The sequence below is a fragment of the Triturus cristatus genome, chromosome 10 (genome assembly GCF_964204655.1).
Source record: "Triturus cristatus chromosome 10, aTriCri1.1, whole genome shotgun sequence".
Classification (NCBI taxonomy): Eukaryota; Metazoa; Chordata; class Amphibia; order Caudata; family Salamandridae; genus Triturus; species Triturus cristatus.
In genome coordinates, this window is record NC_140593.1 from 58535952 (window position 1) to 58552419 (window position 16468).

General features: G+C 43.5%; 1 protein-coding gene across 1 annotated transcript in view; it reads left to right on the top strand.

Annotated features, from left to right (window-relative positions):
• Positions 1-10268, top strand: part of CHN2 (chimerin 2) — a 531221-nt gene extending 520953 nt beyond the window's left edge. The window contains exon 13 of the mRNA XM_085630409.1: positions 10127-10268. Within this exon, the coding sequence (XP_085486535.1) occupies positions 10127-10154 (28 nt within the window). The 3' untranslated portion in view covers positions 10155-10268. The remainder of the gene's footprint in view (positions 1-10126) is intronic.
• Positions 10269-16468: the final 6200 nt, after the last annotated feature.

The window sequence follows — 16468 nt, forward strand, 5'->3', positions numbered from 1 at the left end:
GCTGAATCATCTGCAAAGATGTCCACAAAAAAATCACTCTGTGCCTGGCGATCAAGGTCAAGGCATTTGGTGAAACCTGCATCTCTCACAGCAGGATTGAAACCAAGAAAGGTAATAAGGAAAAGACCAGACAGGCTTCTCCTGCTGAACCCTGTTGTTTTTAAGTTACATCAGTACAAATTTGACCAGCACCCACCCTCCTTCATGTTACCAAGGAGGTGAATGATCTTCTCTTCCAATATTTCAATTCTTCTGATTGACAGGCAGTTCTACACCCACTAACAAACCCTTCTTCTTCTCTGAACTTATCTTGTGTCTCCTCCTCTTTTGTACTTTGCTCTGTTGTTTTGTTAGGACCAATTCAGCATCCCCTATTTGTGGAAGTTCGACCATTCCAGGGTCACTTACCAACATCACTGGATTTGGGGGCACATTTTGATTTTTGTCGACAAAGAATGATGACATGTGGAAGGTACACACCACTGAGATAGAGCTTCTAATCTGATAGTCATGGAATTAATCAGTATCAAATTTAATTGAGGCCTACAAAATATTAAGAAGAACTCCCATTTCTAGTTTTTAGCTGTATTTTGCCTCCCTCACAAATAAGGAAATATGTTTCCTCTAGAAATCTGCCCATCATTTATGTATATCTTTAACTTTCTACAAAGGTTCAAATATATCCACCTATATGTAGGTTTATACAGCACAAACATGCGCCCTGAAAGAGGTCTCTTGGTGCTGAGGGATCTGGAGAACAAAACAACTTGAACTACAAGAGACTATAAGAAAATACACACTTTAAAACATTCCTAAAGCTAAGATTTTCTTAACTGCTTATGGATTGAGAGAGTTTGTTTAAAAAAAGTAGCTCCATGTACTCAAAGGGTTTTTCCATCATAAGAGGAATTAAACTTAGGAACTTCCTAAAGTCGGTGCGAACCCAATCATAAACATCTAGACAGGCTTGTGTTGAGTGAAATTCGCTGGCAGAAAACTTGGTTGGCCATTATTGAACGTGTTCTGAATAGGCCTGGGTGGAGTTTGCGGAGTTCATCTACGCGGAACTCCACAAAAGTGCTGGAAGAACTCCGCCACACTCTGTGGAGTTCCACAAGTGGCAGAGGGGGGTAAGTTGCGCTGATTGCACTGACTTTTAGCACCGAGAATTTGTCCTGTGCTGTAAAATCAGTGCGAACGCCACCATGCGCAGCTCAAGAGGGCTCTGCTTCTTTTGGCCACTCAAGTAGATGTTCTACTTGAGCAGCAGATTCCTCAACACGCACAGCAGGTTTCTTAACGTGAGCGGTAGTGACCTTCCGTGACCTAAATAGATTCCTCTCTATCCAAGATTCTGGAAACCAAATGGGTTACTTATGAACTTAAGATAGATGTGCATAATCGAGAACTTACAGGAAAGAACCTATTCCTCTTTAATCATAAGTTGTTCATTAACATTTGTAAGTATTAAAAAAGAATAGCGAGACAATCTACAAGGAAAGGTGGCTGTGAAGCCAAGGACATTAGGAAGGAATGAGAAAACACACAAAGGATACCACTATTTCATGCAAACAGGTCTTGGTTGGCCTACTTGAGGACCTGCTCTGGAATCAGGGTCCGTACACTAGTCTGGTGAAAGGATGTGCTGACCTCCATGTTGCTGCTCTGCAAATCTCACCAGGAAGGACGTTTATGAGAACCGGTTATCCCATGGGGAAGTGAGAGCCGGGTCTGTCTGCAAGAGGTCTGTTATCCTTTTGCAAGCACCTGACAAAGCCTTTTTAGGTCACGCCTAGGCAGCGCTTGCGCTGTCTCTTCGGGACATGCTGTATTCAGGATATGGGCATGAAGCTCCGCCCACTTTCTGCTCATCTTTTTAATTGGCTTCTGTCACTGTCCTTTGTAAATGGTGGCTTTTCATTGTTCAATAGGCTTAGTAGTCCCTTCTCAGTCCCGCCTGTTCTCTTGTAATCTCCTATGAGGATTGCCCCTGTTACGTGTGTTGTTACTAGGTAGGCTTTAATAACAGCTTCCGAGCACTATTTTCTTAAACCGCTTTCTCATGCCTGCTGTTGAAGGTAGGACATGTTCTCCTACGACGCTTTTTTTTTTAGCCACTGCGGCACACCTCAGCTGGAATAAAGGCAGCCGTGCCTTCCTTTTCTTATTTACAGCTTGTCGAACTTGGCCGCATGCCTTTTTTTCCTATTTCTTTCCTTTTCTTTAAACAGTAACAATTGCGGCCGCGCGGGTATGCTCAGCTCGCCAAACTCTTTGCCGCTCCCTCCCTTAGTGTTTTTCTAACTCAGCATGGCACCCGCTTTCTGGACTTTGTGCTATAACTTTTAAATATGCTTTGACCCCGGCTGCACGGATACAGCGCTTCATGGTTTGTGAAGAGGGTGCCGTGTTGAGAAAAAGAATCTGGGGATGCTTCCTTCAAGTGCCATTGTCCCCCACCCTCACCCATTCATGGTTTCCAGTGCGCGCTTTGCTCAATTTAACCCACAGACTGTGATATTGGCCATTTCTGGCCCATGAGATGAGGTGACTAACCGAGGCCGCATCTCCTGGGGTGAATTTATGATTTCATGGGCGGTTTCAGTTCACGCTGGGTGGCACTGCGGTCACTGACTCTGTGCCAATCCTGCCTTCTGCTGACCTAGACATGCTGGCTTTCTCATGCACCGCCCTGTTAGGGTTGGACTAGGCCAAAATACAGGCATGCTCACCCAAAAACAGCACACCCTTGTTGTATGCAGTCTGTTTTCAAGAACAATAAACCAGTGATTCTGCTTCAGCCCTACCGGCCTCTCTTGTCACCCAGATTGGCTTGTCTGTGATCACCTTTCACAGTCACTGGTCCCTAAATGTGTTTCATTTAGATGGGCCTTGCTGTCATTTCAGGGGACTCAGCTTAATATTTGACTGACTCTATCCCAGCCCTTCTTGTCTGCTACGAGTACTGCCTTGACGTGACTGGTTGTGACCTAGCACAACAGGACTTCCAGGGGCCATGCTGAAATGTTATTGACTCTGCAGTTATTCACAGGCACCGACCAGACACGTTTACAAAACCACAAAACCTGGTTACGAAGAACACACATTCACTTTGCACATTCTTTATGCAATGGGTGTCAGGTCTACCTCCTGGGTATGGCTATGCTGATTTTGCTTTGCCATGCCCCCCAAAATGTGTTCAATTGTATGGAAATTATCAACCACCTACAACACCCCAACCCAACCCAACTATGGTAGAAGAAAAGGAAATCAAGAAAAATGTGAGGTGGGTCAGAAAGTGCCCCACATAAGCAACACCCACTGAGCTGCTGGTAGGTACTCACCAGTTTGCTCACTTTATCATCATTGGCACTTTCGTGACGAAAACAAAGAAATGTGACCTTACTCAAAGTAATGTGAACACTTAACCCATAAATGAGAAAGGTGTTGATATAATGGTGTCAACTATCTACCATCTAAGCCCCGCAATGTGTAAAAAGAGTCAACTGCACATTAACAATTAAAAATACGTCTGATAAAATGTTCACAACCTATTTTAATGGGGAATGCAGTTGACTCTTTTTACTCCTTTTAGCTTTACTCTGACGAGTCCTGGAAGCAGGAAGCAGACAGACTCCCCTAAGCCAATCACAACGCTACAATGCAACATTATGATTGGTCTGAGCACCGTGGTTTGGCGCCCCGACGGGGACTGGGAGCCTGGGCGTGTTCCCCATCAGGCTATGCATTACAGCCTGGTGGCGAACATGCAAAGTGCATATTATTATTATTATTATTATTATTTATTTTTTGTAGAGCGCATAGTCACCCTGAGGTATCCCAGCGCTAAAAAAAAACCCTAACTCTTCAGTTCAGTGGGCCAAGGGCAACAAGAGGTGAAGAGGGGGGGAGGGGACAAAGAATCAGTGTAAGGGAAGGCGTGAGTCATTGGGGAAAAAGATGAGTCTTTAGCTGCTTCCTGAAGCGAAGGTATTGTGGTTCGAGTCGCAAGTCGCGAGGGAGCGAGTTCCAAAGACGTGCGGTTTGAACTGAGAAGCGTCTTCCTCCAGCTCGGGCTTTCTTGAATCTGGGGGTAGTGATGAAATTTTCTGTGTCAGACCCGAGGGATCTTGTGGCTTTATAGGGAGTGATGAGTTTACTAAGAACTGGGGGGCCTTGATTTTGCAGTAGTTTGTGGGCTAGGCATAAAGCCTTGAATTTGACTCGCTCCCTTATGGGAAGCCAATGGAGGAGTTTTAGAGCAGGTTTAGCGGAAGTTCTGACAGGGGTATTTGTGATAATCCGGGCTGCGGTATTCTGGATTCTCTGAAGCTTGTTGAGGGTCGCTTCAGGAGCGCCCAGATAAATCACATTGCTGTAGTCAAGCCTCGATAGTATAAGGCCTTGAATTAGCAATTTTTGGGAGTTGAAGGGTAAGAGGGGCAGGACTTTCCTCAGGGATTTCAGGAGCCCGAAACAGGTCCCGGCTACTTTCTTTGCCTGTACTGTAAATGAGAGGTCAGTATCGATCCATACCCCCAGACTTTTAACCTCTTCTTTTGGGTCGGGGGGGGCCCAGGCAGGCTGGCCAGATGTTAGGGGAGAGTGAGAGACCTTTCGGGCCGAGGAGCAGGACTTCAGTTTTTGTCCCGTTTAATTTTAGAGCTGACTTATTCATCCAACAATGGACCTGCGTAAGGCAGTTGAATAGGTCTGCTGATTGTTGTCTGGGGTGGGCCAAAGACACCACTAATTGTGTGTCGTCAGCATAGCTGACGACGCTCACTCCGAATGGGGTGATGACCTCCTCCAATGTGGACATATAGATATTAAATAATGTGGGGCTCAGGGAGGAGCCCTGAGGCACACCACATTGGAGGGGCATTTCGGAGGAGCAGGCGTTCTTCTCCCAGATCTGGTAGGTCCGTTGAGCTAGAAAGGATGAAAGCCAGGATAAAGCCGAGCCTTCCACACCAACTCTTTTAAGTCTTTTGATAAGGAGTTGGTGGTTAACGGTATCGAATGCCGCACTTAGGTCGAGGAGGATCACTGCCACTGATCCTCCTCCGTCCAATAGTGTTCTGGCCTCCTCAACCGCTGCCAGGAGGGCGATGTCAGTGCCCTGTCCTGGTCGAAAGCCCGTCTGGGAACTTTTTAGTTTATTATTGACCTCAAGAAACTGCAAGAGTTTCCTATTGACCAATTTTTCAGCGATCTTGCTGACTCCTGGGAGTAGGGAGATGGGCCTGTAATTAGCCAGATTTTCGGGGTCGAGGGATGGTTTCTTTAATAGGGCTTTTACGACCGCCATCTTCCAGCTCGGGGGAACAACTCCCTGTTGGAGTGTTACTGTTTGGCAGGCCCAAGAGGGCCACCCAAACCATACTGTGCACTTCAAGAGTGCATGAACCACTCCTCCCTCTGTGAACCCAGCCCCGCCCCACACTAACCCAGCCCCATAGCTCCAAACAATATCATAATAATAACAATGGGGCATATCAGCAATAACTGGCGATAATCATCGCTAAGCGCACTTAGCACTAGGATAATTTTCGCCGGCTAGCGTGGCTTTTTATCGCTGAGATAGCGTGCTATTAGCAACGCTTATCTCAAAAGCGATAAAAATCCTAGCGCTAACTGACAAACGTGAGATTATCGCTGGATACCCAGCGATAATTCCATGAAGTTTGGCGTTAGCTTGATGATAGGGACTCACATACTTAGCCATGATATCCACCTTCCATAGGATATCATGGCTAAGTCAGTTTCAAAGCAGGCGTAAGGAAAGTAGCGATAACAGAGGTTATCGCTACTTTTCTTTTCGCTATGCTGCTTTGCGTGAGGCTTGATAGGAGAAATGTCGCTTAGCGACATTTCTCCCGTTATCCTGGGGAGGAACGCCCACTTTGCATCTCTAATGAGATGCAAAGATGGGCGTTAAGGGAAATGGCGATAAGGCAAGGTTTCACGCGATAGCGTGACCTTGCTGATAAGGCGATAACATTATCGCCGCTTTTCGTCCGAAAACGGATGCAAAAGCGGCGATAATTTTTAATCGCCTGCTTGCTGATATGCTCCAATGTTATTATCAGTTTCTTTTTCGCTGCTCTGAGAGTTGTGGGGCACCACTCCTCCGCCTTAGCGGAGGAGCCGCCCCTGCTGGTTGGGCATTGTCTTGCTCTATGTAACGGATGGCATTGAGTACCCACATAAAGCCTGACGCACAGTTAAGTAGGCCACAGGAGCCATGCATGTGTGGACATGTGTGGGCTGGAAGAGCTCTTGAGTCCAGGGTGAAGGGACCCACATGTAGATGGAGGTAAAATGCGTGAGCGTCAGAAAGGAAGTAGTCATCCTCTAACAGAATTGAGTCAACACAAATGCATGTCATTGGAGAAGTGTTGGGAGGAGTTCTTAGGTCAGGGGCAAAGCCCCGAGGCGAGGTAGCAAGTAAGAATAAAGTGCAGTAACTATCCACTGGGGCAAAGTGTGTATTTAAGTGCCTTGTGTGAGGGCAGAGCAATCTTTAAGTCACTGTGCTGCAAAAAGGACAGGCACATCCTATTGGTACTGCACTTCCTGGAACTGTTCGACCTGGGACTATCCTGGAGATGACACTTTTACTGCGCAATTAAAAAAAATGGAAAAAATCGAAGTAAAGTCAGCAGAGACTGCAGAAGTAGGTAAAGTTATCAAGGACCACTCCCTCATAACAGTAAAAGGGTGGAAACTTCCTGGGAATATATCAAACTAATGACATCAGCCAATGAGATGCTGTTTAGATGTGAGTTAAAAGTACTGCAATATCTTTTAAGACAACACCTAAAAACGCAAAAATTCCTCTAAAACCTTCAAGACACTTTTCTTATTTGGCCATGCACGGAAACTCTGGGCTTAAACTTGAGGTAAACTACCCCTTCGTAGTGAACACAACTGTTTTTAGGTCGAGCCTGAGCCAGCGAGCATGTGCTGCTCTGCGAGGCTTCTTGTAAGCACTCTAAGCTACTTTGTGTAGGTCTGACACCTCCCACATATAGGATTGGCTTTTGCGCGTGTCTTTCAGTAATGAAAGCACACAAATAGCTGAAGGCGGGTGCATGTCCCACCTTCTTTTCTAATGTTCACTCCCACAGCGTTTTGCTCTCGGGAGCGAGCAGCGGCGCGCAGGGTGGTAGCTGCATTCCTCGTGGGTCAGGTTACACACAATGTGCCGTGTTTTCACTTTTGCTTGTTTTTTACTGTCGTGATGGCACGTCTTTGCTTTGACCTCAACATGACATATTCCTCTTCTCACTGCAGGCATAATAGGATGTTTTCTGCTTTACTCTGACGCGTTTTTCTTGTCTTTCATAAGGCATTGTTTCGCTGTCTTTGCATGACGCTGCTGTTAGGATGGCTGTTTTATTTGAATTGTTTAGTTCCGCTGACACATTTCAATGCTTTCCCCTATAATCTCGCTTTGCTTGGATCCACAAACCAATGTCCGATGGAACCGTGATCTCTATCGCCGCTAGACGCCGGCGCTACAATTATATTTAAGGTCATTGTTTTCTTTGCCTTAATGTCACAATTTTAGTTTGGTAAATATAGTGGTTCGATTGAGGGTTGCCGTGTTCTCTGAGATATAAATTCAGGTGTAAGCTCTAACTACATAACTCAGAGAAGTGTGCACTATTGAGCTGAGTTTACAATGGACTGCTTGTCACTGGGACCTGCCAACCCGCAACCCGTGGTTACAAGCGGTAGCAGCCAGTGCATTGTCCCACAGAGCTCGGTTATTTTACGAGAAGTTATAGGTTTTGCCCTGTCCTTGTTGTGCACATTTTCACTCATCAGTTTTCGCTGTCTTAGTCACTTCGCCATTGTCCTGCTTGTTTTGTGGCAAGTGCATCTAACGATGCATTCATCTGTTCATCCGTGCACGTGTACGGTACGTCTGGGTTCTGCACCGGGTACGAGACTGGATGCAGCGTCCAGGCCTCCGCTGCTGTAGTGCGCAAGGGCCATGTCTTCAAGTGTGTAATAAAAAGCATCACATGACCTGACCTCACCAATAACCTTCATGTTTTTTAACACGACCTCCTTCCTTCTCTTTCTCACACACACATGCTTTCACTCTACTTCTCTACCCCCTCACTATCCGTTCGCCTCGCTCTCTGTGCTTTTCTGTCTTCCTCTCCCTTCCCACTCCCTCTCTCACGCCTTCCATATATTTCTTGTGTAGCCTCTGCCTCCTCACTCTCTCTCCCTCTGGTGCTTAAAACCTCTCTCTCTCCTTTCTCCCCTAACAACCCTGTGCTCTCGTTATTCCTCTCTCCTGCATTCTCCTACTTCCCACTGTCTCCCTCTCCCAATGCCTTTGTTGTACTCTGTCTTTCTTCTCGTTCCTCTGCCTCTCTCCTCTCTTTTCTGCCCTTACTGTTTCCCTGCCACTCTCGCTCTCATACCCAGATTTTGTCCCTTTTCTCTGTCGTTTGCTCCCCTCTTCTCTCTAACACCCACTGCATCACCTTCACTTTTTTCCTTCTCTTCTTCCTCTCACCACTATATTTCCTCCTTTCTCTCCTCTCCTTCTCCCACACCCACACTCTCTCCCCGACTCGCCTTCTCGTGCTCTCTTTTTCATCTTCTTTTTCCCCTCACTCCCAGTCTTCCTTTCTTCTTCCCCTCTTCACACCCGTTCTTCCCTGTCCCTACCTAGGTGCTGACGTGCACGATCTGTCGTGGTAAGGGGCTTCCCGCCCCGGTGCCAGGGGTTTTCACTTGGGACCTGAGGATGCTGTACATGGTCAAGAAACAGGAGCCGGGTTGATTGCCTAGAAGGGCAGTCATGTGTTCTCACAGCTAAAGTTTATATTTATTCAGTTGCTCAATGTGGTGTCGGTATGCACATATGTATGTAACGTGTGTGTAGTGCACACATGCCAACGAAGATGTCCTCAGGGCACTTGATGTGTTTGCAGTTTTATATTCCTCTTATTTATTGTGAACTCCACCCAAAGATGTACACAAGCACCAGTTGGTATTCTCTTCCTTCCTTCCTTCCTTCCTTCCTTCCTTCCTTCCTTCCTTCCTTCCTTCCTTCCTTCCTTCCTTTCTTCCTTCCTTCCTTTCTTCCTTCCTTCCTTCCTTCCTTCCTTCCTTCCTTCCTTCCTACCTCCCTACCTTCCTTCCTTCCTACCTGCCTCCCTCCCTGCCTCCCTCCCTCCCTCCCTCCCTGCCTCCCTCCCTCCCTCCCTTCCTCCCTCCCTTCCTCCCTGCCTCCCTCCCTCCCTCCCTTCCTTCCTCCCTCCCTTCCTCCCTCCCTCCCTCCCGCCTAGGCTTCTCAAGAAGTGTCAGACCTCGTGGAGATAGATTTCCTTAGAACAGGCTGAATATGTTATCATTTAAATTTAAATCAATTTATAAGCACAAAGCTTCAAGCACACGTGGTTAAAAAATTGTCCAGCGCAACTACCACTGTTAAACGAAATGTGACTGGTTGCTCTGACTTCTTTCCGATGTTTGTAAACTCTCAGCTTGTGTGCTGCATGGCTAACCACTTATATAGTCCCAAAGGCGAGACCTATTGGCTATGCCAATGCTTGTTAGATGTTCCGGGTCTCGCAGTACTTCTGTGGAACCTGAAACTGAAAGTAAATGCATGCAGGGTTCCCACTGGCCGCTTTCAGTGGCTCTATGGATCTCCCGGGAGTACAGCAGCACAAGAAGCAAGTCCAGTGAAGGAATCACTAGTGTGGCAGTTTTCAAACTTCCTGCTGGCGAAAAAAATAACATAAGTGCACAGAAGGTTATGTGCACTTTGTGCCAGAAGGTGCTGCATCACAGGAAGAGTGGACAGAATTCAGCGGGAATCACTGGAATGTGGAGAGTCTGAGGACTGTGCACCCAAACAACAAAGTGTGTGCGGAGGTGCTGAAGAAGAGGGTAGTAGAAAGAAAACAAACTGCTCAACAGGAAGCACTCGAACAAGAAAATGATCACATTTCAGTATACACTTCAGACCCTGCCACAAAGTTAAAAACAATATAGGGTACTTTAACAGGCGCATTCTTTTAAATGATTTTTATTGTGCAGAGTCCTTTTCAGATGATATTGAGCCAAGGAATCTTTATATTCTTTTTAGATATGGTGCCCTGCCACTTTGCACTTAAACTTCAAGATGATTGAAACCTTCAGATGGGCTGCTCGTCTTGTGGACATGCACAAGAAGCTGTAGCCCAAATATTGTTTTTTTGTCCGGCGTATAGCAGGCGAGGGCCAGGTGGATAATTCCAACATGCAGATGTCTAGGTGTCAGAAGGCACCTGGAGGCATGCAGAATCCTGCAGACAGATCTGACGGCCCCCATGGATTTTGGAGTTTCAAGATTTTTAATGAGTATGTGGCATGCACGGAAGAAATTGGGAGTAGTTGCCTAAACTGATTAATTTGGAATCTTTTATTTTGTACAAACAGTAATTGAAAAATACTTACTGATTTTAAGATTTGAAATAATTTTGTATTGATCTAAGGAAATTGTGTGGTTCTATAATATTTTGTTCCTACTCTTATCTATTTATTACACCATGACCATGAAAGTATTTTATGATTGTTTTTATATGTCTCTTTTATAGTACTTTTTACCGATATAAAGAGTGTTGAACAAGTAAAAACAATACATAAAAGGGAGTGCATAGGAATTCTAATGTTATTGTTAAGAGTTCACTTAATCCAATATTAATCTACATTGTTCAAACACATAAATTCTTCTCATAGATCCAATATAACGCAGAAGCCATGATATGAAATCCAAAAAGAATGTCTTTATTCTTCACAACATCAAACTGCAGCCCTGCCAATGCGTTTTGTCCCGATAAGGGGCTTCATCAGGGTTTAGAGATTTTTTGGTATTCCCTACTGGATAAGAGAAGGGAGAAGCAGAAAGATGTGACACCACATCTACATGAAGCCTTCTCGTGCCTTGGCACAAGAAATCTTCGCGCTGATGAAGTGTTGCATCTTTCTTTCTGCTTAATGTTATAGGTCCCACTAGGGATCTGGATACTCAGCCTTCTACCTTCTCTGGTCCACACCTATCCAGAAAGAATAAACATGGAATTTCAAATGAGCTTTTGGTGATGCAACTTTCCTCTCTCTGGCTTATATGTATCCAGTAAGGATACAAAATACAAAAACTTGTGTAAGAATAAAAGAAGTGGTAAAATATATTCAAAAAAATATAAGTTATATTAAAACATTGACAAAAATGGTAGTTAAAAACTATTTCTTTTAAAATAATGTGAAAAACGAAAAAGTAAAACAATATAAAAATGTTTACTAAAGTAGTAGTAGAAAACTGCAAAAACATATTTTAAAAACATGAAAAATAACACAAAACAAACATAAAAATTCCACTCTCTTCCAAGGATGGGTTTTGGCACCCAGAAGGTATCAACTCCACAGCACACGGCTGAAGGTTCAAATATTACACCACTCATGAAATGTTAAATTACATAATTGAAAACATCTCAAATTACATCATTGATGACATCACTGATGACATCCTACAACCATTGTGACTCCTTCATATAGGCCTTCAAGTAATTCAACACACTGCACCTGTGGGAATTCCCTTAATGGAAGTACCACTTACATACTTTACATGACTTGAAATTTGAAGTCAAGAGGGTTGACATTTGTCACTGTAAAAACAGTTTTTTCAAGACTACACTCGTTGGAAGTAAAATACACAGCACATGTTCCTCTGTTGGGCACAATGGCACACAACCTTAGAGCCATGCTTATAACATCAGTGAGGAATTAACCACCTCTAAGTGGGGCACCCCTATATTGTACAATATTTAACAATGTTCTATGCCTCAAAATATAATGTGCACATCAGGAGACCATCATGAGGTCATGGTAGTGAAATTCCATTTGCTGATACCTCCATGGGCTAACTTGAGAATTATGGACAATTCGTCTATTGTGATACAAATTTGAATCTCGATAAATGTATGTCAATTTCAACACATAAGTCTTGAGTAAGAGGTTATTTCCCTTGAAACATGTGTTTGCTGTGCTCTTGGATTTAACTTCAATAAAGAGACATTTGGTAAAGATAAGAATATGGACCTTTGTGAACTCATGTTGAACATATCAAGTGAAAAAATTAAAAGTGAAGAAATCAAATAGGATAAGAATTGAAGGTGGGCTTCTTTTGATGAATTTGAATCATTACTAAACCACTGTGGCTGGTTCGAAGGGGAAGGCGCCAGCTACACATCCCTAACCCAACTGTGTGTTATTACTATTTTCAAGCATACCTCTACAACCCACAGCAGGTGCATTCAGTTTAACAAGGAGTAACACTTGCATCCTAAATGTAAGTGATTTGTAAATGGTGCACCACTTAGCTTTTTAAGATGCACAATCATGCTTTCTTTCATGGCTTATGCTATTTCCATGCTTTGGACATGAACGTGTATGCTCTGTAACTCTATGTCGTATAAGACTATGGGGTTATCAGTGAACACATCAATTATATAATTTGAGAGGTTAACCGACTATCTGCAAGGATTAACTATTATGAACATATCAAGATACTCATACATATGATAAGATGCAGCCTAAATGATAACATGGTGGAGGAGGTTTATTTTAAAACTGGAACTGTGATGGTCACCTACTTTGCACCCTCCTACGCAAATCCATTCATTGGCTGGTGGGTGGAGCAAGTGGCTTTGATTCAGAGTTGTAAACCTTTAACTCAGCATATTTCACTCTGGATCAGATACAATGATAATCTCTTCTTCCTAATGGATAGTAGCAAAGAGAGAGTGCTGGAGTTTATAAATCTTTTCTGGGAGTGAATGGACTAAATTTAGCATTCACTAGTGAAATTCGTTAGAAAGAAATAGAATATTAAGATGTGAAACTATCAGTGCAGGATGGTAAACTGAAGACCATTTAGTTTAGAAAAGAGACTGTTGGAAATCGTGTTCTATAAGCCTGAAGCTATTATCCCATGAATCTAAAACATGTATATTATATGTAGAAACATTATGAGCTAACTTTGAATGTAATAGAGAAGACTCTTACAGAAAGGAAAGGGACTCAGGTTTCGAAACAGAGGGTACTTGGATCGAACACTGGCAGTGTCAGCAAAAAGAGCAGACGGGAAAACAGGAGATGAAGAGCTGTTCTCCGCATAAAAGACTAAGAATATGAAAGAGACGCAACCCATTAGAGTTAACATGCTATTCAATATGGATTCTGAAAAGACCAGATCTATCCTGGGAAAAGACTGGAGGGTATTGAGTGGTGATAATGTTATCAGCCATGATTTGGCACAAAGCCCGCCATAACTTCCAGAAAGGCAGTCTCACTGAATGAAAAAATGGCACACACTTACTTTGGAAAACAAAATAAATCCAACTGGCTGCCACCGAGAGGTGGGTTTGTGAAATGTGGCAAGTGCAAGACTTGTAGATATAGCAAAAATATGCACAGCCTGTTGCTCTTCACAGGAGAAAACAAGCTGGGAAAAGGAGTTGGCCTAACGGCTAGGGCGGTCGACCTCGAATCTGGGGAACTGGGTTCGAGTCTCGGCAATGATGCTGAATATCCTGTGATTCTGGGCTAATCATCTCCCCATGCCTAACAACAAAAAAAAAAGAATGTGTCCTCATGTAATGTAACCGGTGCTATATAAAGCACTCTGATACCCCTGGTTGAATACTAGTTGGGATGATTGTAAACTGGATGGAAATGGCGCTCACTAAGTGCAGTAAGTATTTCGCAGCTAAATTATTTATGCTATAGGTGCCCAGGGAGGAGGTAATCATCCAACACCTCACCATTCAGATCAACAGATCCATGCAAATTTGGAAACAAGCCCTGGCACACATTTGTAATCATTGCATCATGTCAATAACATCAGTTTCAAAAGAATATATAAGGAAGAATAAACAGTTTAATAATATTTCTTGTTGAGACTCCAGCCAACACGTGTTTCGTCATTCGGGACAAGACACCCGCGACTTCCTCAGGGCTGGAAAACATACATAAAAACAGAATATAAGCCCAAACATTCTGGCATCAATAATACATTCATAGTTATGTGAGTTGTAAGTAAACCCAATTGTGCTCGTCAAATCCCCTCATATATCCCTAGAGCAAGTGCAACTGCATCCAATCTAGGACAATGGAATCAATATATCTATGTCAAGAATATTTCAAACATCATGTTATTATGTTATTTATTCAATGGTGTCAGGCGTACCAAACCAAACAATATTGATGTACACCCTAGGGACAGAGGGGGTGGACCCATGATAAGTTGGGGGATGGGTAAAAAAAGTTCATGCAATTTATCACCAAACCAGTGATGTCCCATGCATATTTTTATAAGGGACAGCTTGCACATCGAGTCCATGCCTACCTTAAGGTCAATGAAAAGGTCTTGTGTGCCTACAGATAAAGTAGAAATATAAGTAGTGTATATCCTATTAAGATTTAGTCCATGTAATCACCAACCATAAGGTAAGAAACAAACCTTCTGACTGGTTGTAATTCCGTTCCAGCCTAAGTGTGGCTGGAAAAGTTGCATAGGTTCCACAAAAGAGGTTGTTTAAGCAAGTATCTGCTACAATATGATAAAAATCCTGATTTAGAAAGGTGGAGCCGTATGCTACCGAAAGCAATAAGTAACATCAGGCATGGAGAGCATATATATATATTTTTTTAAATTATTTGGTGGAAAAGCTTTCGAAAAAATGTCATAGGATACAGGGAGAGCTACCCATGTATAAGATATAGCCACGAGATCATAGTATATTTTTCCCATGTGAACCGGTTTAGTGCACGAGTGGCCACCAGAATTGTGAAGAGAACAAGTGCTAAATTACAGGCTTACCGACGACGCACGATGTAGAGTAAACCTCGTGCTAGAAGAGGGGCTGTGAGTTCAGTCAGCCTGCGACGCACTACAATATCAAAACATGTAAACACGGAATCAAAACCTATTTAAAGAGATCTATGTCCAGATTCAAAAACGGGCAACCACAGACACTAACATACCTATATTCCGCAGCGGCCGAATCCGAGTTCAATCCACCGGCATCTCAGTATGGCAGTAGTGTTCCGTGGAGACCCGGAAGTACCGCCTTATTATTACTGAGACCAAAGAAAAACTAGCACGTTACAGAAAACCACAGCGGTGACGAATTAGGCCGCCATCTTGAAGATCTTAATGAACAGTATGAATCCCGTGGTTGCTTAATGTCATACGTAATCTTCATTCGATTACGTCCATATCTGGCCCGGTCATCCGGTGATAACTAGCTTCATGTATTACCTCGATGTATTAGTTAAATTCCGGACATATCTAGTATTCAATTAGTGTGGTTACCCTAATGGAAAATTGATAACGGTCGATGGTGTCGGAAATAAACGATTCCGGCCGACATCTTGGAACGATCACAATGTGTTGGTCATTGAGTTGATTCAAATTCAAAATATACAAAATTAATGGGAACTGAGTCAATGGTCCCCAAAATTAATTTATATTTGTGAATATCAAAATCGAAACGAGAAGACTTTGAAAAACAATTTTTTTGCAATGCATAGAATCAGTGATTAGTATCTAACATATTAAATCAATATTTGCCAAAATAATTTGACAAATTGGTTTATGCACTACCCGGTTCAAGTTCGCAAGGGTGGCAATCAGGGCTTGTTTCCACACTCTGATACCCCATTCATGCTGTTAGACCTGGCACCTTGGCGTGAGTTTCCCTTCCACTTTTTGCTGATGTGCTTCATGTGTTTTGTTGGTGTTAGCTGCTCAGGGCACTGTGCCACTGCCAACCAGTGCCACAGTGCAAGTGCTCCCTATGAAAAATGTATACATTGATTGGTGTCCATGTTTGGCTTATTTGGTTTACTATCAGCCCCTAGTAAAGTGCAACAGGAGTGCCAGGGCTTGTAAATACAAATGCTGCTGGTGGGCCTGCAGCACTGGTTGTGCCACCCACAGAAGCGGCCTAGTAAAATGTGTCTAAGGTCTGCCATTGCAGAACCTGCATGCAGTCTGGTACTGCCATGCTGACTGCGCAAGTGCACCTACTTGCCAGTCCCTAAACCTTCCCTTAACTACATATTAGTCACCCCTATGGTAGGCCCAAGGGCAGGGTGAATTGTAAGCATAAGGTAGGACATGCCCTGATGTGTGTGGCATGTCCTAATAGTGAATTACAGCCATTTTCGTTTTTTTTCACTATTGAAGGCTACCTGCTCTCCATAGGCCAGAATGGGCTGCTGGAATTATTACCCTCTATAATCCCAGCGGACTCAGAGAGCATGGTAGAAAGTCAAGTTTAGTATGCCTGAACTCAGAATAATAAAATACTTCTTTTAGTAAAGTTTATTTTAATATCCTGTGTTTGTAAATACTACTTTTAGAAAGTTAGTATTTACTTGCTTA